The 27346-nt window shown below is 61.7% G+C and overlaps 1 protein-coding gene across 1 annotated transcript; it reads left to right on the top strand.

Moving 5' to 3' along the window:
• Positions 1 to 11303: 11303 nt before the first annotated feature.
• FIBCD1 (fibrinogen C domain containing 1) lies at positions 11304 to 25671 on the top strand. The gene is made up of 7 exons (XM_086475742.1): positions 11304 to 11375; positions 16428 to 16904; positions 17921 to 18080; positions 18834 to 18970; positions 24454 to 24550; positions 24910 to 25089; positions 25412 to 25671. Exons 1-7 carry the CDS (start codon positions 11304 to 11306, stop codon positions 25669 to 25671), a joined length of 1383 nt encoding a protein of 460 aa, XP_086331868.1.
• The last annotated feature ends 1675 nt before the right edge of the window (positions 25672 to 27346 follow it).

Raw genomic sequence — 27346 nt, 5'->3', positions numbered from 1 at the left:
GGAGGTGGAAAACATACCCCGCCCAGCGCTGGTGACTGGCAACCACCCTGATGTGGCCTGCAGGAGGAGGAAGGTCAGCCAAGGGCTCTGGTCCAACCCTGTCCCCCAAGAGTGTCCACCAAGGGTGAGGGAAAAACCCATCACATCTAACGTCACTCAGCAAGAGAAGGGCAGGAGCAGCCCCAAATAATCCCCTTTTCTTCAAGAACAAGGTGCTGGACATATCTTTCCTGCGCTGCGATGCCTACCAGGTTTGGACGGTGGCTTCTCACAGTGAAACCTTCACACAGAGATGCATCACCTTGCCAGCTTCACCCCTGGATGGGATGAAGAGCTACAGCTGCTTATGGGAAACCCCTTGTCCTCCAGGGACATGGGTGAGCTTGAACAAGGGTGTCCCTAAGAGCGATCAGAGCTGGCCTTTGCCCCCAGGCAACTGGTATAGCGGGGCCGAACCTCAGCTGAAATCGTCTGTACCTGGAGAGACTTCACCCGTTGCCTCAGGACTTTGGTCCAAGCATGGTGGAGACGTGGTGACCAAGGCTGTGGTGACATCCCAACCTGCCATCACAGCCCAGGAACCTTCTCCTGCCCTGTCACAGACCTGGCACCCTGCAAGGGTTAAGAGCTGGGGAGGCGGTGAGGAGAAAACTTCTGATTTGCTTAATGAACGTTAATTAAGAAGACAGAAGATAGCAGATTCCTTCAGGGTAGAGATGAAAGGCCTGTTAATTAAATCTGGAGAGAGAGCGCAGGGCCGACTGATCCTCCTCCTGATCAGACCTGACAAGGCAGGCACTGGGCGGGGGCGAGGTGTGCCGGAGCCTGCAGCCCCCGTCTCCTGCAGCCCAGCTCAAAGCTGGCAGAGCCACCGGCTTTTGACAGGGTGCTTGGGTATGGGACAGGGTGCCACCACCCACTTACCTGCCTCCACCTCCCAGGAGACTGAGGTTGGCCCCATCCCGTGGGGCTGGGGTGGTAGCTGGGTCGGTACCCCTGACTCCGGCTGCACCTCGGGCCAGTGCTGTGATGGGCACACGCTTGGTTTCCAGCGGAACCTTCCCCAGAAGGGATGAGCTGCCCTCGCTGTAGCACTGGGTAAGATGACATCTCCCTTGGTCTGCTCCATCCTGAGGACAAGGAGGAGAAGGAGGGTTGGTCACCCAGCTAGGCAGTTTGCACCAGGTCCCACCGTCAAAACCCACAGGAGCTGGGCATGGGTTAAATGGGAGCGGGTCAGAAAGGCACTGGGTGCCACTTTGTGCCAGTGCAACTCCACGCCAGGATGGGCAACTCTCTGGGGCCAGCTGCGCCCCACCGGGATGGACCCTTCCTCCCCGCTTCCCATCCCCAGGTTTCAGCACACATGGCCTCAACCCCTCCCAGAGGAGGCAGCTCCTGCCACCAGTGATTTCCCAAAAGGGGCTTTTCTGTCCATAGCCGAGACCCTGGGAGGCTGTGGCACACTAAGGGGGTCCTGCTGGCAGCCTGCTGCCTCCGCACCCGCCCTCCCCGCCAGGCTTGTTTTTAAAAGCAGAGCAGCTGAGCATCCCAAATTACCCCCTCCGAAACCACAGCAGCCCCACCTTCCCACCCTGCCAGGCCCCTCTGAGACTGTGGCCATACCCTCTCCCTCTCTCCCGCTCCCACCTCATCCCTTGCCCCAGGACTGGAGCGAGGATTAGAGGCAGGTTCAGCCGCACAACGCCATGAGCATTTCAATCGGCACAGCCACGGCGCTCTGCCTCTCTCCCGGCACGCAGGGCTGAACGAGGAGCAGAGATCTCCAGCGCCGAGGGCTTTGCAGCAGGGCGATGGGGCGGTCCTCATCAAAGGCGGTGGCCCCTTGAGCAGAGGGGACCAGAGGAGGGCAGCTGGCAGCTCCCCCCTCCCCTTGGTTCTGCTCACCATGGAGTGAAGACACCATCGAGTGGGAAATGGCACGTGCAGCGTAAATAATGTCTGGAGCATCTCTTCCATGCGCTGGCTTATTTTGTAAACCTGAACTTTGCAAAATGTCACAGAACAGAGAAATGGGAGGCCTGGGATGAGTAAATCTCTATTAGAGATTCCCCAGGACGGTGGCAGTCATGTTCTCGCTCGGTGATGGCACATCACAGCCCAACCCCGGCTCAGGGAGCGGGGTCACGCGCGGCACTGATTGCAGAAAGTATTTAATTAACACTGCCATAAATACAGCGCTAGCGATGCCAACCAGACCACGACGGGCAGGATGCTGCCGAGCTGCATGAAGTTTTGCCAAGGCAGACAGGAGAAGACGAGGGAAGGCAGAGAAAATCCAGCAGGTTTTGTTCCCTGCCTTGGCCCAGCCCTTAGGGGCCTCAGGGGGGGCAGCAGGAGGGTGGGACAGGGACATTGCCCCTCAAGAGGATGTCCCCTGATCGGGAAGGCTTCACCATCAGCACCCAGACAAGTGGGGAAACCCCATAAGTGGGAAACGAGCTGTCTCAGGGCAAGAAGCTCCCAAAGCCATCACCAGGACAAGCATCACCATCCTCTCCCCTGACGCACAAATAGTCTGGAAGCCACCTTTTCAGAGTTAATCATCCCCAAATTTTCTCAATACCTGGCAAACGGCAAACAGTGAAAACAAGGACATTCCAGCTTCACTCATGCATGGCCACAAAAGCTCATCATCTCACAGACGAGCTGAAGGACACCAGATCTGACTCAGCCCAAGGACAGAGGGTGAGAGCCGAGCCATCGTTGCCCCCGGGATACACGCTTCACCCGTCTCCTCAGGGCTCAGGAGGTCGGGGACTGCAAGATGAGGAAGAGCCGGGTCAGTGCAGGACCAGCCAGTTTCAGGCACAGCCAAAAAAAGGCCCTCTCCCCGCCTGAGCTCATCAGGAGCTTAATGACACCCGCTAAAAAGCTTCAGAGTCCCTAATCGCTCATCATATTACGGCTGCTCACAAGCGAGGCCAACCAGTACAAACCTCCTCGAAGCCTTTCTAATTAACGAGCAGGAGCTTAGGCTCTCCCAGCCCAAAAGCAGCATCTCAGATAAAAGTGGCAGCCTTCCTGCCAGCCTGGGGCCTCCCTTGATAAACCCCTTTAATGGGCTTGTCAGCATCACCTGAGGCCACCTCGCTGGCTAAACGAGGCGCATCTGTCTGTCTGTCCTCCCCTACCTCCCTGGTGGGGAGAAGCCCATCCATCCATCCATCCTTCCATCCATCCATCCGTCTGTCCCCACCATGGCAAGAGCCATGGGATGTGCCCAGCTTGGCTGCCCTCAACCATGTGCTGGGTCCCTGGGCATGTCCCCTGGGTACCCCATCCATGAGGTGCCCTGAGCATCCCCTTTACCAGGAGGGTGGGTGACAGCTCAGCAGCAGCAGATGCCACCAGATGGTCACCCCAACTGGAGACCCAGCTAAACCGATAACTGGGAGGGCACTGGAGCCCCTCTCATTTGCTAAGTGACTGTACCGGTCCTGTAGGGAGACAGGAGTGAGCTCAGGATGGTGGCACTGAGCTCCTGCCTGCGAAGCCCCCAGGACCTTTGCCGCGCTGGGGCGTCTGCATCAGGGCTGCCGCGATGGTTCGTGGTTGCAACCGCTCTCCGGGCAATCCCCTGAGAGAGGCTGAGCACTCGCAGCTCGTCACAGCGATGCTTTCTCAGGGGGCTTTGGAAAAGCAGGCTCAGAAAGCGCTTAAGCTTTTCCAAAACCCCCTGAGAGCCCATCGCTGTGACGAGTTGCGAGTGCTCAGCCCCTCTGCCGGGGGCCGCAGCCTCCCCCTTTGTCTCCCTCCCGTCAATAAGAGATGGTCCAACAGACTCTGTGACAAATAAGAAGTTGTTGTGATACCTTTGACTTTAAAGCAGGAGAAATAACCGCCACCCCACCCCGCAATAATGTGATCTACCATGTCTTTATATCCCCAAGCGTGTCGCCCCGGATCCAGGCTGGGGCTCTGATTTAATATTCTCATGGAAACCAGTGCCCTCATCCAATTACCACGGGGATTTCGGTGCAGTCAGCAGCTGAGCCACCGGCAGCCCCCGGCACAGAAGCGAACCAGTCCCACGGGGGACTGGACCCACGCTGGTCTGGCCATGGCCACCCCGAAAGTACTGAGGGGTCCTGAGTTAATTTGCCACCCCCAGGTAGGGGCTGTGCCACGGGCTGGGTTGGACTGGGAAGCACTGGTGGGAACTGGGAGAGCAGCAAAGGCAAAACATCGCTCCAGGCGGCAGCAGAGAGCTCTGCGGGTAACATCCCTGGAGATTTCCACTTACTGCAGGACTAAAATCCCTCTGTTTCGTACTTGAATGCCGGCTGCTCCGAATCCCCCTCCAGCCACGGAGGCTGGATGCTCGCTGGTAATCCCGCATCATTTATTTTCATTGGCTGTCAGAAAAAAGTGCCGTCAGAAAACCAATGTTAGCTATGCTGGCTGGCATATAAAATGTTGCTTTAATTGTATTTTATTTGGCAATAAGGAAATAGAAGCAGCAACAAACCCTCCAGATATTCCCCCCCCCCCCTTTAAAATTTCAATTTGGTAATTTTATGACTACGTTTCAGATACAGCCCAACAAAGCACATTGAAGTAAGAGAAGTGATTTATTCTTTTCAGCAGCATGTGATCTTTGGACATATTTCCCAGCCTATAAATATTAAGACAGAGGGGTTTTTTTTTAAAAAAAAAGACTGCTTTTTTTTTTTTTTTTTGTGTCAACTGTTATTTTTCAACCAACAAACCCACTATTTTTTCCAGCCTTCTGATCTCTAAAGGCAAACCCAGGGAAGTATTGGACACCCGAACCAAAATAACAACCCTCATGGAGCAGCTTCACACCCTCCAGCCTGGGCCTGGGCATCACACCATGTCCTGCTACGATTTCACGCTTCCAAGGACGTTTTCATTTGCAGGGAGGTCAGGGGAGTGACTTCAGCACTCCTCACCCACTTCCCAAAGAAACGGTATAATTGGTTTAATATTGAAATGGGAGGAAGAGGTTGGCTCGTGCTCTGCCTCTCCTGACGCCGATGCCGGGCGGGAGCTGCACGGGCCGGCCACAATTTGGGGTTTACCTGACCTTTTCCCAGCATCTCCACAAGTCAGGAGGATGAAACCTTCCAAAATACGGTGACATTTAGAAACCAAACCCCTGCCATCAATACATAAACCTGAGGATTTCACTATGATGCCCGGAATAAAAAACTCTGACTCCTGACTCACCAGCCCGGCTCGGCTCGCCCGCCCGGCTGAGCACCGCGAGCATCCCTCAGGTATCGCTGCAGATTTATTTGCTGGATAAAACCCCTGCTCATGCCCAGCGCGGCAGCGATGCCTTCGAAGCTCCAGGTGCTGCATGCGGCGCGGGGGGCTCCGGGGAAGGGGTTAACGGGTGGGCAGAGGCAGCGCTGGGGAGTTGCTAGGAGACTTGGGGCTTTGGGATGCTGGATTCGATGCTCAGCCAAAGGATGAGTCCTCTGACGAGTAAATCTGCTAATTTGGGTTTCATTGATTGCTGGGGGTTAGGGGTGGATGTGGGTATGGCTGAGCAGGGCTGACCCTCCTCCTCCCAGCCCTGGACTGACGCTTTCCAGTCCTGATCCTGCAGTTTCAATTAAACCGCTGAATTAATCTCTCCGCAATAAACTCAGCTGCTATTGCAGTTTGCGTTGGGATTCATAATCACTTTTTCTGCAAACGTAACAATTAGAGAGGTCTTTGTAGCTTGGGAGGGGAAACTGGGGCTCCCCAAGGCTGCCAGCTGGGATTGGGGTGCCTGCCCCCCCCACCGAGGTTTGTTTTTACCAGCCGAAAGCCCTTTCGGGGGGCTGCTGATAGGGAGGGAGCTGGGGGAGGCACCACCACTTCCCGCTCACCTGCATATGCTCCTCCAGATGGCCCGGGCTGCTGCTCTTCATGCAGGAAAACGTTTTAAATTAAAATCTTGCCTGTGTTTTTTGGAGGCTTTGTTGGCTGGGATCCCCCCTCCCCCCCCCCCCCCCTTTTTGCTTTCTGGAGCTCGGGCCCATTTGCCATCATTAAGTATAGATGGAGCGGCAGCGCGGTGGAGCAGGGAAGGGGGGCACATGGGGGGCTGCAGGCACAGAGCAGGGCTCGGCGGGGGTCCTGTAACGAGCCCCTTTCAGGCAGGGGTCAGCCCCTGCTCTCCACAGCCCTCCTTGGCCACAGGGAAGCTGAATCGCTCCTCTCTGCAGAGCCCCCCCCCCGCCGAGCCCCGCAGCCAGCCCCTCTCCTCAACTCCGATGCCCCCCTGTGCCACCATCCCCTGCCCCGCTGGAGGGGCAGGAGGACTCCCTTGTTTGCCCAGTGCTCTGGACATCCATCCCAGCAGGATCTGACCTGGCTCTGCTCCAAACCAGCGCCTTTTCCCACTCAGTCCCCCCCTGCCAAGCGTTTGTGCAGAGCCCCCAGCTTTGCAGGGATGGGATGGGATGGGATGGGATGGGGGGGAACACAGCCTTCCCATTGCACACAGAGCCTGGCAGAGGAGCAAGACCCATGCAGGGGCAGGATCCAGCCCCTCCAGGGACTCCAGGATGCCAACTTTTCACAGAAACAGTGGATTACAGCGCATCAGCTCCAATCAATACTCCGCCGCGGCAGAAAGCAAAGGGAAAAGAGGAACAAAACCAGTTTTCTCAGTTGTGGAGGATTTGAGGGCTTTGTTGTGTTTGGAGAGAGAAGAAAAAAAAAAAAAGCCTGAGAAAGGGTTGTGGGGGCACAGCAGGCCCCCCCACACACACACACTAGGCACCGCTGCAGGGTGGAACCTTAACAAGTGTGGTTCAGTGGAGAGCATGCAGGCATGGGGTGGGCACATGGTGGGCCTGGGGTGGGCATAGGGTGGGCAGGGGTGCTCCACCTCCGCCCAGCACGAGGGGTTTGCCTCCTTCCTTCCTGGATTGGGGCATCTGCAGCGAAACCTTCCCATCTCTGGCCACCCGAGCAGGGCAGAAACGGAGGAGGAGGCTTGGCAGTGAGGTGAAGAGACGCTCAGCCACTGGTCTGGTCCTGCTGAGACCCTCACAAACAGCGACCAGGCTCAGGGATGCTCTGGACAAAAGCAGGGCATTAAAGAAGGTTTTTTTTGGAAACCTAAAGGTCTTGCACAGGGATGAGCAGAAGAGGACCCACTTTTGGCTGAAGCCCAAGACCTCTTCGCAGGTAGTTTGTCTCATTGTCTGAGCTATTGATTCCTCCGGTGGAAAGAAAAGGCCCTGGCACAGCGAGTGGCCACTAAATGATGGACAGAGCGCTCTGCCCTTGTGAGAGAAGCTCTTTCCCCAGCAGCCAAAATGGTCTTTCCCCACAGGACAGGGGCACAGGGGAGCCTGCACAGGGTAGTGACGGGGCCGGGAGCTGGGGTACACCGTGGGCTGCCCTGCTCCCACTCAGGGACACCCCCACCCCGGCAGCCAAACTCACAGCAGGGAGAGTGACCAGGGGGGGACGGGGGGACGGGGGGACAGGACCTGGCACATTTTTGTCACCCCAGGTCAGCGGCCTGGCAGAGGACCGGCTGGCCGGGCATCGCAGCGCTCTCCCCGCGGCTGCTTGGGATGAAGCTCACGCATCTCCTCTGCATTCTGCGCTCTCGCCGGCGCAGGGGCGAAGAGCTTTGAAGGAGCTGCCCTTTCATTATTAATATGATGATGATGTCTGACGCCGCGGGTGCGCAGCGACAGCTCGGCTCTCTGCCTCCGGTGGCACCCTGCCAAGGAAAGCACACGCTGCTGCTCCTCGGGGATGGGGTCGGTCCTCCCCCCGCCAGCCTTTCCCCCATCCCCATCCCCGCTCCGCATCTCGGACGGTAAATAACAGAGCGGTTCTGCCCTGCACAGCCCCTCGCTGGGCTGGACCCATGGGGCACGGGTCTTCTCACCAGCTCTGGTCCCATGGGGCACGGGTCTTCTCACCAGCTCTGGCCCCACAGGGCATGGGTCTTCTCGCCAACTCTGGCCCCATGGGGCATGGGTCTTCTTGCCAGCTCTGGCCGCGGGAGACCCCAGGGGTGCAGACCAAGTGCTGGCTGAACACAGCGAGGCGGGTAAAGTGCCACCGAGCCCTGTCTTGTGTGCCACTCTCTGGAAGGTCCTGTCCCCACAGAGGGCACAGAGCTCACCCGAGCCCAGCCCCTGACTGCCACCACCTCTGCAACTCTGTCTCGGACCACAAAATAGAACATAAGTGTCTGTAATTTTTTTTAAAAAAGACTCATTTTAGTGCATGGATCTCGTCTCATGTTGCTTCAGTGGTTTTCTGCCCCCAGGCCAAGCCGGGCCCCCCCCCTCCCCCCCCCCCCCCCCCAGCAGTGTGGGCAGCGTGGGGAGGGGAAAGGCTGCCACAAGCCGTAGCTCCTGGCAGGACCCGCAGCAGCCTGCTGCATCCTCACATCAAACCTCTCTCCCGTTTTTTGCCCTCGGGCCACAGCCTGAGACATGAATCATCCCCTCCGTCTGCCTATCGATCTGGGCTGGGCTGCTGGCAGAAACCCCCTCCCCACCCAGCCAAGCTGCTGGCAGCCCCCGGGGAGGGGCTGGTGCCCAAAGGCGCTTGGCCACAGTGTGTGCCCAAAGTCCTCCATTGCATGACTGCACCCTGAGCACCCGATCCTTCCCAGCACAGCCCATGGGGCTGGATCCAGGGCTGTGGGGCCGCTGAGGGTGGCAGGGCTGGAGCTCAGCCGGACAGAGATGCCCCCTCCCAGGTCCCAATCGCCACAACTACAGCCAGACCCCATGATGGGTAACATGAAGTGACACGGCTTGGTGTGAGTCAGTGACGAGCCAGGCCAGCATCCCCGTTGGCCCCTGGCCTGCCTGAGCAGGGTGCACGGGCAGGGCTCACCCTGAGCATGGCTCGGCCTCCCAGAAACGTGGGAGCGGGCACCCTTGGTCCTGCTCTTACCACTGTATCACCACGGCTCAGAGAGCCACACACCAGCCTGGCCACTGGGGATGGCACAGGGACCTGTCAAGCTGCACCTTGCACCCACACCCTCGTGGGCATCCCAGTGTCAGGGTGCAGCAGAGGCACCCCAGCCCCCCCTTGCACACCCCTGCCCGGCAGGATCCCGAGCATCCCGTCCCACACCAGCCTCTGTGATTCGGCTGTGGGTTATGTCAAGGTATGTTGGACTGCAAATTAAACGTCAGCCCGCTGCACGGTCCCAGCTCCATCTGCGGAAAATGAGTTGCTGGACTTGGAGAGTGTCCAGTTGTGCAGCTCGGCGTGCCTAACACCCAGGGCTGACAAGCCACTGAATCACTCCTCCCCGCGCTGCCAGGCCACATGAAGCCAAGATACATTTCTTTTTAATGATAAGTTTTTATTGTTTGGAGTTCAGCTAAAACAGCCTCCCGGGCATCCGTGGCCTCCTGCTTCCAGAACGGCCAAGCGGTGCAGGGGCTGAGCCCAGCCGGCGTGGGCACGCCGAACACCCTACTGGTGGAACGAGTTGGATGGTCTCAGCTGTAAAGGGAAGTCCTTGAAAACCGCCCGTGGGGAAGGAGCTGGGCTGCTGGCCACGAGCATCGCCCGGTAAATCCACACAACATCGCCGCAGCCAAAAGCAGGATTTGCACCTGGCTGGGGGGCAACACACACACACACACACACGGGTACCGACTGCTCGAGCTGACGGCTGTGCTTCCCTCCCTGCCCCAGGGAGCCCTTTGGCACCATTTGCCACCCCAGCACGCACCCAACTCTTCCCAAAACAGGCTGCACGTCCTGGAGAGAAGCCGCTGGGAACCCTGGCCCCCAGTATAGCCAACCTGCCACCCCTGCGCCTCGTCTGCCTCTGCAGGGAGGCAGCCCCCACCCCAGCGAAGCTGCTTGGGAACTGCTGGGGGGTCCCAACTGGGAGTGAACCCCAGAGACAGAGACTCGGGGGCGGGGGGGGCGTGTGTCAGAGCAAACCCCAGCCCTGTTGGTGCCGCCTGCCTGGGGGACAGTTACGTGCTGCAGGAGTGGGAGTGTGCAGGGGTGGGGGTGTGGGGGTGTGTGTGTTTGCAGGGCTGGGGGCTTCTCGACACAGAGAGAGAGCCCAGCCTCCCCCCAGCCGGATTAAGGCAGGGCTGAGCCTCCGCTGCTCTCACGATGCTCTTCTGAACCTCTTAGCAACGCTCCTGCCCACAGGTCAGACAAGCGGCAAATAAAAGATTTAAGGGAGGTGCCGCCAAGGTACGGTAAAGAAAACCACATCCATGCCCGGAGAGGTGGCGGTAAATCAGGCCGGGGAGGGACTCCTGTGCGGGAGCTGGCGGCACGCAGGGCCAGCACTGCTGCTTTGGGCTGGGAACGCGGGGGTTTGGACAAAACACACACACACACACCCCCCCTTCGGCTGCCAGTAATGCTCCAGTGGGCATCGGTGTGACCCCGTGTGCGGGGGGGTCAGGCTGCTGCCTCCCCCCCCCCCCCGGCCAGCACCAGCACTGGGTTTTGCTAAGAGGCCCTCCAGCGCTTTGGCTACCCTTAGGCACCACGGTTTTGGGGGGTGACCGATGCCAATGCTCCCCCTCTGTGAGCCCAGCACCCTGCCCATCCCTTCCCGCTGGTGGGACTGAGCCCCCATCAGCGTGCGGTGCCGAACTGGGGACCGTAGCTTTGGAAACAGGGTGAGTGGCTCTCCGGGGCACACCCCCCCCCCCCCCCCCACCTGCTCCCCGGCCCCCTGTAACCCCCCTGGACCCGCTGGCACCAACCCCTCCCTTACCTGCTGCCGCTCCTCCAGCTGCGCTGCCACATCTGGGCGGCTGCGGAGCCCCGGGGCAGGAGAGGCGGGGGGGGGGGGGGGGGGCCTCGGATCCGGAGTGACTCCGGAGCGAGTCCGGAGCCCCTGGGGCGGCCGGGGGTGTGTAGGGCAGTGCTGGGGGGGAGCCGGGGAGAGTCCCCGGGGCATGGCCGGGCGGTATTCCCGGAGCGGGGCTGGGCCAGCCCCGGGGGGGCGGGCACGCACCGGCGGGGGAGGGGGGGGGGGTGGGGGGGTGGAGGGGAGCGCCCCCCGGGGCAGGGGCGAGCGGGAGGGGCGGGCTGGGAGGGAAGATCCACCCTCGTGTCCGTGCCCGTGTCCTCCCTCCCTCCTCTTCCTCCCTCCCTCCTCCTCCTCCTCCTCCTCCTCCGCCGCCGCCGCCGCCGCCGCCGCCGCCGCCGCCGCCCGTCCTCCCGCCGCGGCCAGCCGGGCAGCGCGGGCGGGCCGGGGGCTGCTTTGCCTGGGAGGGGGGGGGTCTGGGAAGGGGTGGGGGGGGTGGGGGGTCTGGGCACTTGGGCTGGAAGTTGGCGGCACGATGGGGAACGAGCGCTGGAAAACCATGGGAGGAGCCTCGCAACTTGAGGACGGGCAGCAGGAGAAATCGCAGGTACGGGGCGGGGGGGGCAGCGGGGCAAGGGCCAGCCCGGGGGTCCCACCGAACACCCCCTCCCGTGTCCCCACCCCCAGCGAGCTTTTATCCCGCTGGAACCCGGCGGGGTGAGCTGCACCCCCCACACCCTCCCCCGTGCACATCGCTCCCCCCCCCCCCCCCCCCCCGGGGCTGCCACCCCCTACCCCGAATTATTGAGTTCATTTATTTGCAACCAGTGTCCCCCCCAGCCTCCAGCACCGGGGCTGCCCCTCGGCCAGGCAGCGGGTGATGCTCCGGGGCTGCCACACACGCCTGTGATGAACCGCTGCACGTTTTAAACTGCTTAAATAACCCTTTCAGAGGGATTTGGCATCTCAGCTCCTTGCTGCAGCCAGAGCCATCCCTCTTGCTTCGGGCACTCCCGGCCTCCTGGCCCTCCGTTATCCTCCAGGGAGCTCCCCTTGGGTTTTTTTTTTGGGGGGGGGAAAGGCCGGCGTTGCAGCGGGGTGCGGCGAAGCGCGGGGGGATCCGGCACGTGCCGGAGCCTTCTGGCACATCCCGCCACACGTGTGCCAGCTCCGCCAGCCCAGCGTGCGGGTACCGGCCGGCTGCACGGCCTCCAGCTGCCGAAGGTGAGGGAGCAGGTAGGGGAGTGGGAGCGTGGCTGCATGGCCGGGGCCCAGGGTGGGAAGGGAAGGAGTGCGGGGTATGGAGAAGCGGACCTGGGAAGAGCTGGGAGAGAGCGGGTCGCTGATGGAGCCTGTGAGTCAAGGGAAGGAGCCAAGAGCTGGCAGCTCCTGCCCTCCCTCTGCACCCCGGCGCTGGGTGAGGGTGGTGGGGAGCAGCTGTGAGACACCCTCGCCCACAGGTCTGCCACTTCCCTGTCCCCCTCCCACCCGCAGCGATGTGGGAAAGGGACTTCTGCCTGGCTGCTCCCTTCTGCACGCCGCTCTCTGAGCCCTCTTCTCCCCGGTCAGCCCATCCATGCCGAACGGCTTTCTCGCCTCGCTGGAGGGGGGTTCCCCAACCTGAGAGGCACGGGAAACCACCCCTTGCCCCCCCCGAGAAAGAAACCTCCCTCTCCTCTCCCCTTCCCAGCAAAGCTGCCTCCCTGGCGCACAACCCCTCCACGCAGGGGTCCGAGCGGTGCCGTCCGGCTGGAGCCGCTCTCTGCCCGGCTTTGTGCCCCCCCCCATGGCCCTGAGGATGAGCTGGGCAGGATGGATCCAGCCCCACCGCCCATACGGGGCTGGACAAGGGAGCCGGTGGTTTGTGCAGGGGGTTGCAAAGGAGGCACAGAGTTTGCCGTGCAGTCGGTGCTGGGCTCCCAGCTCCCGTAAGCTCCAGTGGAAACTCAGCCCAGCCCACCTCCACGCTCACCCATGGAGCCAGCTCCGGTGCACTCGCCAGCCCTCTCCTCTCTGCTCCCCGAGCTGTGAAGGACGCTGTGCTGTAGGAGGGGTAGCAGGCAGGCTGTGGGTGACAGAGGTGAGCAGGTAACGGCAGCGGGATGCAGTTCATCTGCCTCTGTGCCTGCGAGGAGCGAGCAAAGTGCGGCGTTAGGCTCCGGGAGGGCGCAGGGAGCAGCAGGGTGTGTGTGTGGGGGGTGGGTGGTTGGGCTACAGCCCCTGCCCCAGGGTGACCAGGGATGGAGGCTGCAGCTCTGCGCAAAGCTGAGCAGCAGCAGTGCTGGACAGGCAGGGAGGTTGGAGAGGGACAGGGGCAGCACAGGGCGAGCTGCTGGGATGCAAAATGAGCTGCTTGAGCAGCTCTGGAGGGAGCAGTGGCTTGGAGGAAGGGGCAGGGGGCTGGCCCCTGCTGCCCCGAGGCTCCTTCAGGGCTGGATGGACCCCAGCAGAAAGGTGGGGGTACCTGGACTAAAGTTTGCCCCAGCAGCTGAGCCTGGGTGATGCAAACCACAGTCTCCACCTGCCTCGGAAGCACAACCGGGGTCCTGGTTCGTATCTGGCACAGGGGAAGAGCACGCAGGGCTGCCCGCGATCGCTGCCCTCCATCCCGCAGCGCAGAGCTTGCCCGGCGAGCCAGCAAAGAGCAGCGGCTTTGGCCGGAGCAAAGGGCACCTCCTCCTCCTCGAAGAGCATCTCCCATGGCAGAGCTCAGCCTCTCCTGCCGCTGCTCTCCATCCCTGCTCCCAGCCCACCTCTGGCTCTGCTCCGGCTGCCCTGGGGACAAGCCAGCTTGTGTCCTTCCCTCCCTGCAGGCTGCCTGTGCCGGGGCTGCTGTCTCCCACCCCAAGCGCAGCCACTCACCTGTCCGGCTGGCTGAGGAGTCTGGAGGACGCTTGTTGGGGGGGATGATGGGCACTGGGGCTGCGGGAACCCTCAGTCCCAGGATGCAGGACAGCCCGCAGGCTGCTCACGCGGTGTGGCTGGGGCACCGAGGACCCGGCCCCCATGGGATGCAGTGGCCAAGCACAGAGGTGCTGCCTGAGCCAGCACAGGGCATGGAGAGTCCGGCTCAGCTTTGCACTGGGAAGACAGCAGTGCCTTGGTTTCTGCCTAGGGCTCCCTCCTGAGCTCCAGCCCCAGCTCCAGAGCAGGTTTGCAAGTGAAGCTCCGCTCGTCCCGCGCACCTCCCAGCCTCGCAGCTTCTGCTTTCCTTAGGAAGGAGTGACTTGGAGACTTCAGTCCCTCCAGCCCGATGGATGTCCCCAGGGGGACATCAATAACTGGGTCAGGGGGATGTCCTGTGTCTGCCTGAAAGCCTTGGCAAGCAGATTCGGGAGCCCGAGGCCATGCAGTGGACAGCAGAAACCCCTGGAGCCACAAGATCTGTGGCCATGGCGGGGCAGGAGCTTGCAGCAGAGGCGTCTGCAGGGGCTCCACGCCAGAAGCTGGGGGGGCTGCTGTGCTGGGGGGGGTTGGGGGGACCCACACCCCAGTTTCGAGCGTTGCTGGTTGAACGTTTCCCTCCTTTCCCCACTTCAGGTTGCCAGGTAACACAACCTGCCAGCAAAATGCCGTGGGACTCGTAAAGCTGCCACCACTCAGGATCTCGTGGTCACAAGCAGAGGTGGTTGAGTGTGAAGGGAATCGGTCCCTGGTTCTTGCCCCAGTTCCCAGTGCTGGCAGGAGGGCAGCGAAGCTGGGGCTCGAAAGCTGGAAACCAGCTGGATACAGCTCCCAGGCAGAGCCGCCGGATTTTGTTGCGTTAAAGCCTGGTTGGATTTTTGTGGCTGCGGGAAACAGAGTGTTGGCCGTGCACGGTTCTGCTCCTGAAACCCTTAATGCTCGGATGGGTCCCTCAGCTGTCACAGCCTGTCTGAATGGCCCAGAGGGCACATTTCGGGCTGGGGATGTCAGCATGGTGGGGAAGCAGCAGCCTGTGGGTTGGGAGGGCACAGAGCCGGGGAGCTGGAGATGCTGTGATAGCTGGGCAGCCACGGGGACATGGTCCCTGCTCACCCTGAGGATCCCAAACCACCCGGTGTCGGCCTGCAATCAGCAGCCATCCCTCCTGTCACTTCTGTGCTCACAGGGTGCTGAGGGGTTGGGTTGAGCCCAGGTCCTGGGCGTCCACATGAGGGTGTCAGCAATGGGCATCTCCCACCTCCATCCGCCACTGTCCTGCTGCTCATGGGTGTCCCTCATGCCTCCGAGCCGGGGCTCTGTGTCTACAGACACAGGGCAAACTCCTCAACCCTCTGCTTGCTGAAAGCTCCACTTTATCGCCTTTGACATCTCCTTTTAATGCCCACTGAGGGGCTGAGCCTGGGGCTGCCTCATTACGGAGGTCCCCACGGGGTGGCTTCCCATTCAGCCCAGCCCAGTTTGCATCTCCAGCCTCACTCCATGGACTGGGGGATAAACCCAGAGCATGGCCCGTGGCTGATGGGGCATCCATGGCCCCCAGACCCTGGCTGGCCAGCCCCGCTGCAGCTGGGGTCACCTTAATGCAAATGGTTGCAGAAGCATGAATGAAATGAAGGGTGCTTGAAGGAAGGTGTCACTCCAGATAGATGTGAGCAGGAGGGGACAGGGCCTGGGAAATCTTTGCAGATGCAGCAATTTTCCCCTCGTTTCTGGGGAAAGTAGTCTTTGTCTCTCCAAATCTGCAGATTTCTGGCAGCTCTGCAATTCCTTGTGACAGCCGTGGCTGGGGTCAGGGGAAAATCACAGCCTCTGTCCTGCAGGTGTAATGAGAAGGGGAGGTGGCGGGGGGGACGGGGGGGCTGATGAAACGGGGTAGCAGCTCGCTCCCTCTGCACTGTTGGCATCGGCACTCCACGCTTTGCAAGGAGAAAGGGCTCTTGGTGTGCATAGAGCAGCTCCCGTGGGCTGAGACGATGGGTCCCTGTGGCAGTGGAGCTGCTGGAGGGGCTCAGGGGGGGATCAGAGGTCTTTCCCACAGCAACTCCCCTTTGCTGGGGGGCTCTGGGACAGGTCCGAGGGCTTTGGGAGCAGCTCTGCTCCCCTCCGGCAGGCAGCAAGGGCGCAAGGGGAACAGGGACGCGTGGCCCCCCCGCAGCTGGCAGATGCCCTGTGCAGAGCAGGTCCCGGGGATGCTCGGGGTGATATGGCCCCAGCATCGACCCACAGCCTCCCCTTGCTGCTGGGGACAGCCCCTGCCTTCCCACCCCTCCTTGCTTTCCCCCACAGTCTCTGCGCTGGGATAACACAGGAGGGTTTTTTTTCCCTTTTTCTCCCCATATTTGTGTCCAGGGCAGCAGGGAGCCCCGCACACACCTCCCAGGGAGCCGGGGCTGCTCCAGCTGAATATCACCACCTTAAATAAAACATGCCAGCGGGAGCAGGCGGCTGCCGTGCGTTCACTCTCTTTATTATTTCATACCTCCGGCTCCCAGGCGGGTTTAGCTGCTTTGCTCACTGAGCGCTCGCCTGTGGCCTCCGTGTCCCTGGCAGAACTGCAGGGCTCCCTGGCGTCCCCACGTCCCCTCCTCTGCCACCACCCCCATGTCCAACATCACCTCCCTTGTCGCTGGGACCCCCTAAAGCCCGTGAGGGTTTGAACCCACCTCTCGGATGAAGGGGAGCGGGATGGATCCAACCAGATGGGTCCCGACGGTGTCCGTCTCTCTGTCCGCAGAGGATGAGCTGCGGGTACATCCTGTGCACTGTCCTGCTCTCGGTGGCCGTCCTCCTGGCGGTGACGGTCACGGGCGCCATCCTCTTCATGAACCACTACCACACACCCGTTACCGAGTCGCCCCCCGTCATCAGCACCAACCCGGAGGAAGCCAACGCGCTGGTCACCATCGAGAAAGCCGACAGCTCCCGCATCAACATCTTCATCGACCCCAACTGCCCCGACGCGGCGGGCACCTTCGGGCGCCTGGAGGGGCTGCAGACCTCCCTGCTGCGTGCCGTCACCGACCACGACGCCGAGGCCAAGGCCACCAAGAGCCAGCAGAAAGCTCTGCTGGTCACCGTGGCGGACGAGGTGGCCAAGCTGCTGACGCACGCCGTGCAGCTGCGGGCCGACTGCGACGGCCTCAAGAAGGGGCACAGCGCCATGGGGCAGGAGCTCAGCGCCCTGCAGGGAGAGCAGGGCAGGCTCATCCAGGTGAGCCGGGGCTGGGAGCATCGCATGGTGCTCTTTGGGGACAGCACACTGCTGTCCCCATGTCACGGGGGGCGTATGGCTGCTTGCAGCCCCTGCCCATGGCGTCCAGGGGAGATCTCCAGCAGAAGGAGCTGAGGTTTAAGGAGGGTGCTTGGGAATTGCAAGCTTTGAAGCACAACTTCAGCTCCAGCTCAGCAGCAGCCTGCATCTCGCTGCCAAACTGCCCCGGTGCCAGCGAGCTGGGTGTGCAGCCTCCCACATTGCAGGGCTCCCATCTCCGGGTCCGGTTTGGGGGCTCCGAGCAGAGCTGAGCACAGCACAGGACCATCCCAAGGGCAGTTCATGCAGCAATCAGCTCCCCCTTATTTAAAGTCCCCAAAATTTCCCAGCCGAAGAGCTGTGTTGAAATGCTTACGTGGGTACGCCAGGGATCTGCTGAGCATCATAGCGAGATCCAGGGCACGGCTGGACGCTTGGCTCCATGTCCATCCCTCCTGGTGCTCATCTCCCTCCAGCCGGAGCTGCTCGATCCCCGCTGCTTCGCTGCTGTCCCCATCCTGCCGCTCTGCCGCGGCCACCCCATGTCACTCGCCCAGCCCGGGTCACCTCAGGGGACAGCGGAGAGCCAGCGGCTGTCTCAGGACACAGCTATTCCTGCCTCCTCTGCGATCCCATCCCTTGTTCAGAGATGTTCTTTATCCCACGGGGTGGCGGCACTGATGCACCCAAGTTTGGGGGTTTCTCAGCCCTGGTGGCAATAGGTGCCGTTTGGACCCTGACCATGGGCCAAAAAGCACCGGAGACGCTGTCTGGGGTCTGCTGTGGCTTTTACATCCCCACCTGGTCCCCACCAGCCTGTACTCTGGCAGGGAGCACTGTTGCCTGCAGGCCCTTGGGAGGCCACGGGAGCGTGCAGAGCATCCTCACGGCAGGGTGGTCAAGGGGCTGGGGCGTGGAAGGGGTTTAACCCCATCTAACCACAATTTCTTTTCCCTCCGTGTGTCCCTTGTCCACAGCTGCTCTCGGAGAGCCAGACCAACATGGCTCGGCTGGTGAGCTCCGTCAGCGACGTCCTCGACACGCTGCAGAAGGAGCGCGGCGGCGCCCGGCCCCGGCTCAAGGCCGACCTGCAGCGAGCACCGGCCAGGGGAGCGCGGCCCCGAGGCTGCTCCAATGGTGAGGTGGTGTCCCCGTCGGTCCCCAGGGTTGCTCTTGGCAAGTCTCTGCCTATGAAAAGAAGAGGAAGAAAACCACCAAGATGGGGGAAGCTAGCCTGGAGAAGGGATTTGCTACAGTGGAGTGGCTGGCAAGGAGATGGGGGAGGTGGGGCAGGAGGGAGGTGGGGAGTTGCGTCCTAGTTTCTCACCGTGCAGCCCCCAGTTGTCCATATAAACCAGCCTGCAAAGCCAGCACAGAACCACTTAGCATCCCTGCAAACCCACCCAGTCCCCACACTGGGGCAAAAGCAGAGCAAGAAGCGACCGCTCGCCTTCCTTCGGATGCAGATGGCGGCGCTGCATGGGACTCGGGATAAACAGTCACATTCATCATCATTTGGTTAAGATGAAGCTGAGTAAGACTGTCCCGGGGCTGCAAGCATGTGCCCACACTCTGCCTGCAGCTGCCTCCGGGCATCGGCTCCCTCCTCCCCAGCTAGGTCCCAGCCTGCCCTTGCCATCACGCAGGGCCGTGGCGTTGGTCCCTGCCAGCTCCCGGGGGGTCTTCCCTTGGTGACTGCATCCCCCCAGGCACCACTCGCCCTGAGCATTGGAGGAGAAAGGAGGGAAAGAGCAAGGCAGCACCGAGCCGCCAGCTAGAGCTGGCAGCAAGGTTGAGAGCCTCAAAGAAATGGCAAGACATTAAATTAGATCATTAATTAACCAGCTTTCCTCTCGTCCCACCCCACGCCATCCCCATGCCACACTGCAGGCTCCCGGCCCCGAGACTGCTTTGACATCTATGCAAGCGGACAGCAAGAGGATGGGATTTATTCCATCTTCCCTACGCACTATCCCGCCGGCTTCCAGGTCTACTGCGATATGACGACTGACGGTGGCGGCTGGACGGTGAGTTGCTGCTGTGCTGGGGGCCACCGGGTAATGCCACCACCAGCCACGGGCTGTCCCCATGCTGGGATGCCAGGGGTGGGGGACATCACTCTAGAGGCTTGGATGTGTCATTGGGATGGGGGCTGAATGCTTATGGGGTCTGGCTGTGCACAGGGTGCCCAGTCCCACGGGGAAGCAAGGAAACAGGCTCGTCTGTGTTAGCAGAGCTGCCCGGTGCTGAGCCCTGTGCTGGAGTCCCAGTGGCCCTGCCCTGGGCTTGGGGAGCTTGGCTGGAGCTGGAGGGTGGTTTCAGGTGGGGAGCTGGATGCCGCGGCTCGAGTTCATCCTTCTCGGTGGGGCTGATGCCCAGCTGGGGCACGGCAGAGCTGTGGTTGTGCCATGGGGCGAATGGCTGTGCTTTGCCCAGTCCTCGTGGTCCCAGTGAGCTGGTGCTGGGGCTCAGGATGGATCCCAAACCCGGCATGTTTTGCCTCATCTAACGCAGGGGTGCCCGGGGCGCCTCTGGTGCCAGGCTGATTCGCTCGCTCCCTGATGCCCTGTCCGATTCGCTTTGCCGTGGCGGCTGCAACAGCCCCGTAATCACAGTAATGGGGGCAGGGAGCAGGGGGGATGCAGTGCTGGCAGCCCCGAGCCTGGAGACCCCCCCTTTGCCCAGGGGACCCTTTGGGTGCGAGCAGCCCCTGCCCAGGGGGGCATCGCTCGGGGTGCCAGCAGGGCAGCGGTGGGGTCCCACGGAGGTGGCAGGGGGCTCGCCAGGAGGGGTGGGCAGGCAGCCTCTTGCCCAAGGACAGGCTGGGTGAGCCGAGCCGGCCAGCACCCCTCCAGCTGGGTGCTCTAGGAAACAAATCCCCACGATCTGATTCCCCTAAGCAGCTTTGAGCAGTGCCAGGAGGGAGCTTAGCCCCCCTGCCCTCGGGCGGCCGATGAGCCTTCAGCCTCACTCTGCCCAAAGCCCACCCCGGGCAGGAGCAACCTGTCATGCACAGGTCGATACCAGCAACTCCAGTGGGGAAACTGAGGCACAGTGCAGCCCCCAGGGACCTCAGGTCCTGGGGGTCTCACAGAGAGAAAAAGGGGGGATCCCACCGGCTCCCCAGGGTGAGGAGGGTCCTTGCAAACCCCATGCACAGTCTGCACAGCCTCTGCCGGCCCCAACCATGCTCAAGCGCTGCCTGAAGAGCAGCCCAAGGTGATTAGCAAGACACTCAGAGGCTTATTTAAAGCTGCCGCAGCCGGGAGGGCTCTGGCTGGGCTGGGGAGGGGGTGAAGCAAATGATTTTACACCCTGGGATCTGGCAGTGGGGCCAGCAGGGTGCTGCCTGCAGCACCACAGCCAGGCAGCACCACGGCTCTGCCCTGCCTCGACCAGGGCAGAGGAGCCAAACCCGATGCCGAATCCCGGTGGTCCGGAGATGGGGGCATCCAGAGCAGGGCCGAGGATGCTCGGCCCAAGCTCCCATTTCTCAGGGCTGCTCCGCAGCAGAGGCTCCCAAACATACCTCCGGTCCCTTGGGGTGCGGGGGGTGTCTCAGCCATCTCCTGTGGGGCTGGGGGTGCAGGGGGGGTCCTTGAGGCTCACACAGGCTCCGGGCATGGCTGGACGCTGTGGTGCAGAGCCTGGGAAATTTCCCTCCCCTCCTCCTCCTCCTCCTCCTCTGGAGCGATTACTCCTGACATTTGGGCTTATTTGCATGTGGGTGGGTGGGTGGAAGCGATGGCAGCAGCTGAATCAATTTTGACTCTGGAGCTTGGGAGCTGCTGAGCGAAACCTTAGCCTGCATGGATGGCTTAAAGACCACGGAGAGCGGGGCAGGGGGAAGAGCCACCCTGGTGCCCCGTTGGGGAGAAACCCAGCTGGAATCACCCACTGGGTGCTGCTAGGCACCTCCTCATCCCCACGGTGTGATCTGCAGCGTCTCCCTGTCCCCTTGCCAGAAGCAGGGTCCCTGGACGTTCCCCCTCCCCTTCATCAGGAAGGTTGAGCAAGGCACAGCCCTCGCTGGACCAACAGCTCTCCTCCCAGCAATAGCCGCATCCAGCCCGGGGCAGCCGAATTCCCCTGTGCCGTGCAAGCGGTTGGAGCTCTGGGGCTCTTTGCTGCCTGTTTTGCGTAGTCAAGAAGCAGAAATCCGGCAGAGAGGGCAGCCAGCATCCGTGTCTGTGCAGGGCAGGGCAACACAACGGCAAAGAAACGTGGGAGGGAAGAGCCAGGGAGCCCCCAGCACACCCCCCAGTCCATTTTGTCCCCCCTCGATCCTGCCCACCAGCAGCAGGACCACGTTTGCAGCCGGCTGGGGCATGGGTCTGGGTTGGTGCCCGCTGGTGCCCATGGGAGCATCCACAGCCTGTGCTCAGCAGCGACTTTAATTGCAGCGACTCCCCCGGGCTGACCCGAGCCTCACGGCAGCGCTGGGCTGCAGCCGTGTAATTGCCCAGCCTGACCCCGACTCCCCCCCTTTGACACTCACCTCCGGCACTTTATGAAAGCAATAATGGGGTGAAGGAGGGCGGGGGAGGCTTGGCATCCCGGGAGGCCTGGAAAAGTTGCCTTTTCACATGCTGTTGTTTTGAGAAGTCTTTGCAAACACCCCACACCTTCTCCCGGTGCCCCTGAGCCTTCATCGCTGCCCAGCCAGGGCAAAGCCACCCCCCGGGATCAGCATCTCAGCCCCATAAGCGATGGTGCTGCAATGGCTCCAGCCGCCTCAGCATCATTTTCCGTGTACAGCGCATACTGGGAAGCGGTGGGAGAGCCAGAGGATGTGGAAGAAAAGGCTGTGCCAGCAGGATGAGGGCTGTGGTGATGTTAAGTGACAGCTTCCAGCTTCTCAGGCACCTGCCGTGCTGGGGATGCTGGCGGGGACGGATTCACCCAGCCTGTTCATCACCCGCCGGAGGGGTCTCGGCGTGGGCTGGGGGGGTTGAGCAGACACTGATGCATTTACACACGGGCTGGGGTGAGACGAAGGCAGCGGGTGAGACGAGCCTGGGGAAACGCATGCTGTTTCCAAAAAGATGTGATTTATGTGTCACCACGAACGGAGACGAGACAATTCTGCTGGCGGGGACAGGCAGGGGCAGCCGGGTGCCCGGACGGGCAGCGCTGGCGGCCGCGGGGTTCGCAGGCTATCGCGTGGGATTGGCAGAGACCTGCTCCTGCGATGCTCTGAGTTTGTCTTCTCCACGGCTGACCCCAAAGACGGTGTCCCCCCCCGTGATGGGGGCTCAGAGGACTGTTGGGGCTGCAGTGGCCGTGCCAGGGCTGACCAGGAGATTGCTGCAGTTGCAGGATAGCGATGGCCGAGCATCTCCCCAGGCTGCGGCTGTGGTGGGGTTTTGAGCCCTCTGGGGGTTTGGTGGGGGCTGGCACCAGGGGGCCGCAGGGAGAGGGAGCAAAGCCCTCCCTCACCGCCAAGGCCATGGCAGGCTCAGGGTGGCACTCCCACTTTTCTCTGGTTTTAACCCATTTTTCTGGGTTGGTGCCTTTGCAAGAGCCTGTGCCTGCCCAGTGAGCTCAGCGCGACCTGGGGAGGCAGAGAGCAGGGGAGATAAATATTTCAGCCTTGCCTTTAAAGAAGGGAAGGAAATCCTTTTTGCTTAAGAGGGGGTGATGCATATTTGATGAGGAGGGAAAGAGCAGCGAGGCAGGGCTGGGAGCACGGCATTGAGCCTGCAGCACCCCGGAGGAGGAGGCTCCCACCTCCTCATCTGCGTGAGTGAAGCATGAGAGAGGACGAGGATGGAGAAGGAGACCTGGGAGAACACAGGGCCTCCAGCACCCACCAGCACTCCCAACCTGGTTTCGAGCCCCCTGGGGCTGAGCCCGGTGGGCAGCAGTGCACCGGGGGCTCCTCCAGCGCCCGGGGTGATTGCCGAGCCGTGCCGGGGCTCAGCCGGCGGAGGGAGACGTGCCCTGCACGCTTCCCTGGGCACCGCTCGGGCAATTGGCCTATTTACAACCGGGGGTCAAAGCCGATTAAGAGGGAGCATCGGTGCTGCCTCCGCTGCCTTCCCTGCGTGGCAGTGCCGGAGCCAACGTTGGCCAGGGAAAATCAGCTTCGGGCCCCAGTCCAGCCACGCCATCCCCCTCTCCCAGCAAGCCCGAAGAAAGCCCCTTTAAACGGGCTTAACCGCAGCTTCTCAAGTGCTCAACGCAGGGATAAAAATTAAGGCTCTAATTCTAGAAGGTAAGTACAGCAGGATCAGAGCTGTGCCGTGCCGAGGAGCACACAGGAGCCCTCGCTGGGCATCCCCATCCCCAAAAAATGCCAGCCTGGGGAAGGGCAAAATGGTGTGAAGCTCATGTGTGCTGGGTTGAAACCCTGCACAGGCAGGAGGGCAGGAGCAGCTGGGGGGAGGCTGTGAAGGATCATCCCTACAGCGGAGCACAGCAGGGCAGTTTCCCGGCCGGTGCCGGGTCTCAGCGGCGTTGCCTGAGCCTGGGATGCTGGAATTGGGGTGAACGGGCTCAGCGGCACAGCCCAGCCCCAAAGGCAGGGTGTTCTGGTCCCTTGGCTGCCGGCACACGGGTCGGCTGTTCCTAAATCACTGAGCGCCTTGTCCTCCCCATGCTGCAGCCACGGGAGTACGGCACTCGGTGGCACTCGGGCAGCCTGGCTCAGCCAAGTTTAACGCAATTAATCCAGGGCTGGTGGCTTAATGAAGTTCAAATGCTCGGACAGGGAGCAGCATTTTCTGGATCATTGTCAATAAATCAAACCCAAAACTACGGATAAAAGGGGATGAAACACACAGGGCACGACACGCTGATGAGCAGATGGGAGAGGAAAAGGGAAAGGCTCCGAGGAGGAAAGCTGTGTTGAGCCCTGGGGATCTGGCTGGGATGTAGGGGCTCTGCCAGCGTCAGGGCGGTCAGTGCCCCACAGTTAATTTCTCTGGGAGACTAACGAGGCCGTCAGAGGAATGATGCCTGATAACGGCGTGGCTGCCCAGGAGGGAGCGGGGACCCAGGAGGGAGAAATCAGCTGCTTAGTTTTCCACAGCACCGAGCATCCTGCCGTGTGCAGGACGGCTTGGACTGACCTGGGCAGCGCGTGCTGTAGGGACAGCCCTCGAGTCATGCCGTCCGTCCGTCCATCCGTCCGTACCTCTGCTCCTACATGCAATGCAGAGCCCAGGCTGTTTCGAGCTGGGTGCAGGGTGCCCAACCCTCCTGCGGCACCGGCCACCTTCCCACAGGAACACCCCGTGGTTTCCCAAGCTCTATTTCCATTTCCAGGTGGGGGATCCAGTAGAAGGATTTTATCTGAACCGACCCACCCAGCCAAGGGAGCCGGCAGATAATGACCCGGCTCGACAGCATCGCTGCGTAATAACTGAGTTGAAAGGGTTTAATTTGTCCCCGTGGCTAATAAGGCAGCGGTGGGGAGGGGTGGGCAGCACGGAGGGGAGCAGGGGGGCTGCTCGGGGCGTGCAGGCTTGGAGCAGCCCCACCACTGACACCCAATGTGTCTCCCCAGGTGTTTCAGCGGCGGGAGGACGGCACCGTGAACTTCTTCCGTGGCTGGGAAGCCTACCGGGACGGCTTCGGGAAGCTGACGGGAGAGCACTGGCTAGGTGTGTGGGGCTGGCAGTGCTTGCTCCCAGACAGGCTGGCAAAGCCTGGGGCCCCCCAGGGAGGTCCGGGATTTCCTTTGCAAAGGAAGGGACACCGAAACCCCCCCTGGCCAGTACTCATGTCCTAGAGGTGATGGCCTGGGCAGGCGGGGAGGGGACTGGGTGGCTGCACAGGGGCAGGGAAGCGATGGGGCTGTTTGCCCCCGAGCAGAGCACCCGCCCTTGGCCGTGCAGCAGTAACAGAGCGAGGGCAGGAGGGTGGGAATCGCTTCCTTATCCCACCCCACCCCCTCCCCAGGGACCCCTGGCCACCCCATCCCCACCAGGGTCCCCGCACTCACCCCGTCCCTCCGCTGCAGGGCTGAAGCGGATCCACGTGCTGACGGTGCAGGGCAGCTACGAGCTCCGCATCGACCTGGAGGACTTCGACAACGGCACCGCCTTCGCCCACTACGGCAGCTTTGGCGTGGGGCTCTTCTCCGTTGACCCCGAGGAGGACGGGTACCCTGTCTCCATCGCCGACTACTCGGGGACGGCAGGTAGGGCGGCGGAGTGGGGGGGACTCTCGTGGTCCTTTGGGGCAGGGGGAGCCCACGGTCACCAAACGCCCTCGCTGGGTTGTTAGTGGTCTCCTCCAGCACTGGCGGCGGTGCCGGCTGCATCCCTGAAGCCACGGGGAGCTGGAGGCGGGAGAGGGGCTGCGGTTGGGCGTTTGCAGGGTGGGTGACCCCCAGTGCCCTGTCCATCAGCAAAAGTGCCCCACTGGGGTGCTCACAGGAGCCCCCCCCAGGGTGGGAGACAGCCCCATGGCAGGGTGAGGAGCAGGAAGGGCCCATCACGGCTCCTTTCCCCTGGCGGCAGGTGACTCCTTCCTGAAGCACAACGGGATGAAGTTCACCACCAAGGACCTGGACAATGACCACTCGGAGAACAACTGCGCGGCTTTCTACCACGGGGCCTGGTGGTACCGCAACTGCCACACCTCCAACCTCAACGGGCAGTACCTCAAGGGCCACCACAGCTCCTACGCCGACGGCATCGAGTGGTCCTCCTGGACCGGCTGGCAGTACTCCCTCAAGTTCACCGAGATGAAGATCCGGCCTGTCCGGGAGGAGAATTAGCTGGATGGCATGAGGCCCCTCCACCCTGTGCCCAGCCCCCTGCCCTTCTCCACCACCCCGCAGCCCCGTTCCCCCAGCTGCCATCCTCCCCGAGGGCTGGCCCATCTTTGAGGGGCCCCTCAGGAGCACCTGCCCCCGACGAGGCTGGCTCTAGCTGCTGGGCACCCCCAGACATCACCGGACCTTTGCTTCCTCCTGCCGTGGCCCCTCTGCAGCCAAAACGGGTCTCCTGGCCAGAGGGTGACCCGTAGCCAATGCTCACGGCTGCAGCAGAGAGGGCAGCGGGATGTGGGGATTTGGGGAGCGGTGCCCAGCGGGGTCCAGCAAGGAAGAGAAGGAGCTGCCTGGAGGGAGGGAGGGAGGGGTGCAGCAGCCCAGGCAGGCTGGGCACCTCCGCTCATCTCTGCTTGGCAGTGGCCTCGCCAAGCTGGCAAGGGACTGGGGGACCCTCGCCGTGGGGAGCCCTGAGGCCCACAGAATCCCTAGGACTGGGACTAGGCTGCTGCTCCGCAGTTCCAGCTCACCCCATGGTGCTACTGGGGACGGGGAGGGCTCAGCTGGGTTGCAGCCCATGCAGGTGCCTGACCACGCCAGTGATTCCTTCTCCAGTCTGCAGAACGCTCGCCTCCGCCCCTGCAAGAGCAATGCAGCTGGAAAGGGACAATTACAAACTCCTTCGTCCCTGTTGTCCCTGTCCTGGCTTCTGGAGCCTCCCAGCGGGTTGGGACACCCCAAAGCAAGCCAGCGTGGTGCTGCAAGGACGCACAGCCAGAACTGAGCACGGCACAAAGCTGTTTTTGGCAGCGCTGGGGAAACGGGGAGCACAGCAAGGAGGAGGAGGAGGCGAGGAAGGCTCGCTTCCCGGCATGGTTCTGCCTGCATTTTGCAGCTTCTCCTTCCCAACCAGATCCGCTCGGATTCACGTCGGACTTTTGCCATCCAAAAGCCGTGACCTTTCCCAAAACCCTTGGCTTCGGATAGCGTGCCCCTGCACGAGCCCCCTCCGCTCACTCCCGGCCTGGGGATCCACGTTCATTTTCACCCAGGGTGAGCCGCGCTCTGGCTCGGCACCTGCAGATATTCAAAGCCTTTCATTTCTTCAAATCCCATTAAGGTTTTGCAAAAAGAAGCCCTGAGTGGGGCTTAGCATCTGCAGGGCCCTGATAACTGGGTGGCAGGCGATGCCTCGTGCCAGCCGACCCAAGGAGGAGCTGCCACGGGGTGTGGGGCTGACTTCTCCCTCTGGCTCCCTGGAAGGACTCACATGGGGGATTTTGTCTAAAAAAAAAAAAAATATTAAAACCAAGCCTGAGTGTAGGCTGTGTAGGAACAGGGAGGGGAGAGGGACAGCCAGGACTCTACCACCCTTTACGTGATTTTCTGCCCATGCTACAGCAGCAACGAGGAGCAGAGCCCCCGTGCCGGGCCCTGGCCCCAAGAAACGCCGTGGGATGGACAGACTGCCCCAAGGAGGGAGGAAAGCTCCCACCGTCCCCGTTTCCATGGGGGCTTAAGGCACGGGGAGATCAAAGGCTCATCTTCCCGGCTGCGGCAGATTTGTACTTCCCTGTGTGCTTCTCTCTTTTTAATCCTTCGCCACCTCGGATCCTGTGCTGGACGTGCCCTTATGCCTGCTGGGGTCCCCATCTCTCTGTCCTGCCAGGGAAACGGGGAC

This window comes from Leptosomus discolor, chromosome 19 (assembly GCF_034619465.1).
Source record: "Leptosomus discolor isolate bLepDis1 chromosome 19, bLepDis1.hap2, whole genome shotgun sequence".
NCBI classification, from domain to species: Eukaryota; Metazoa; Chordata; class Aves; order Leptosomiformes; family Leptosomidae; genus Leptosomus; species Leptosomus discolor.
This window is presented reverse-complemented; position numbering and strand designations above follow the sequence as displayed.

Coding starts and splice junctions, on each gene's coding strand:
- FIBCD1 (XM_086475742.1), top strand. CDS start 11,304: ATGGGGAACGAGCGCTGGAAAACCATGGGAGGAGCCTCGCAACTTGAG. Junction 18,081..18,833: donor GCCCCGAGGCTGCTCCAATG/GTGAGGTGGTGT, acceptor GCCACACTGCAG/GCTCCCGGCCCCGAGACTGC. Junction 24,551..24,909: donor GACGGGAGAGCACTGGCTAG/GTGTGTGGGGCT, acceptor CCTCCGCTGCAG/GGCTGAAGCGGATCCACGTG.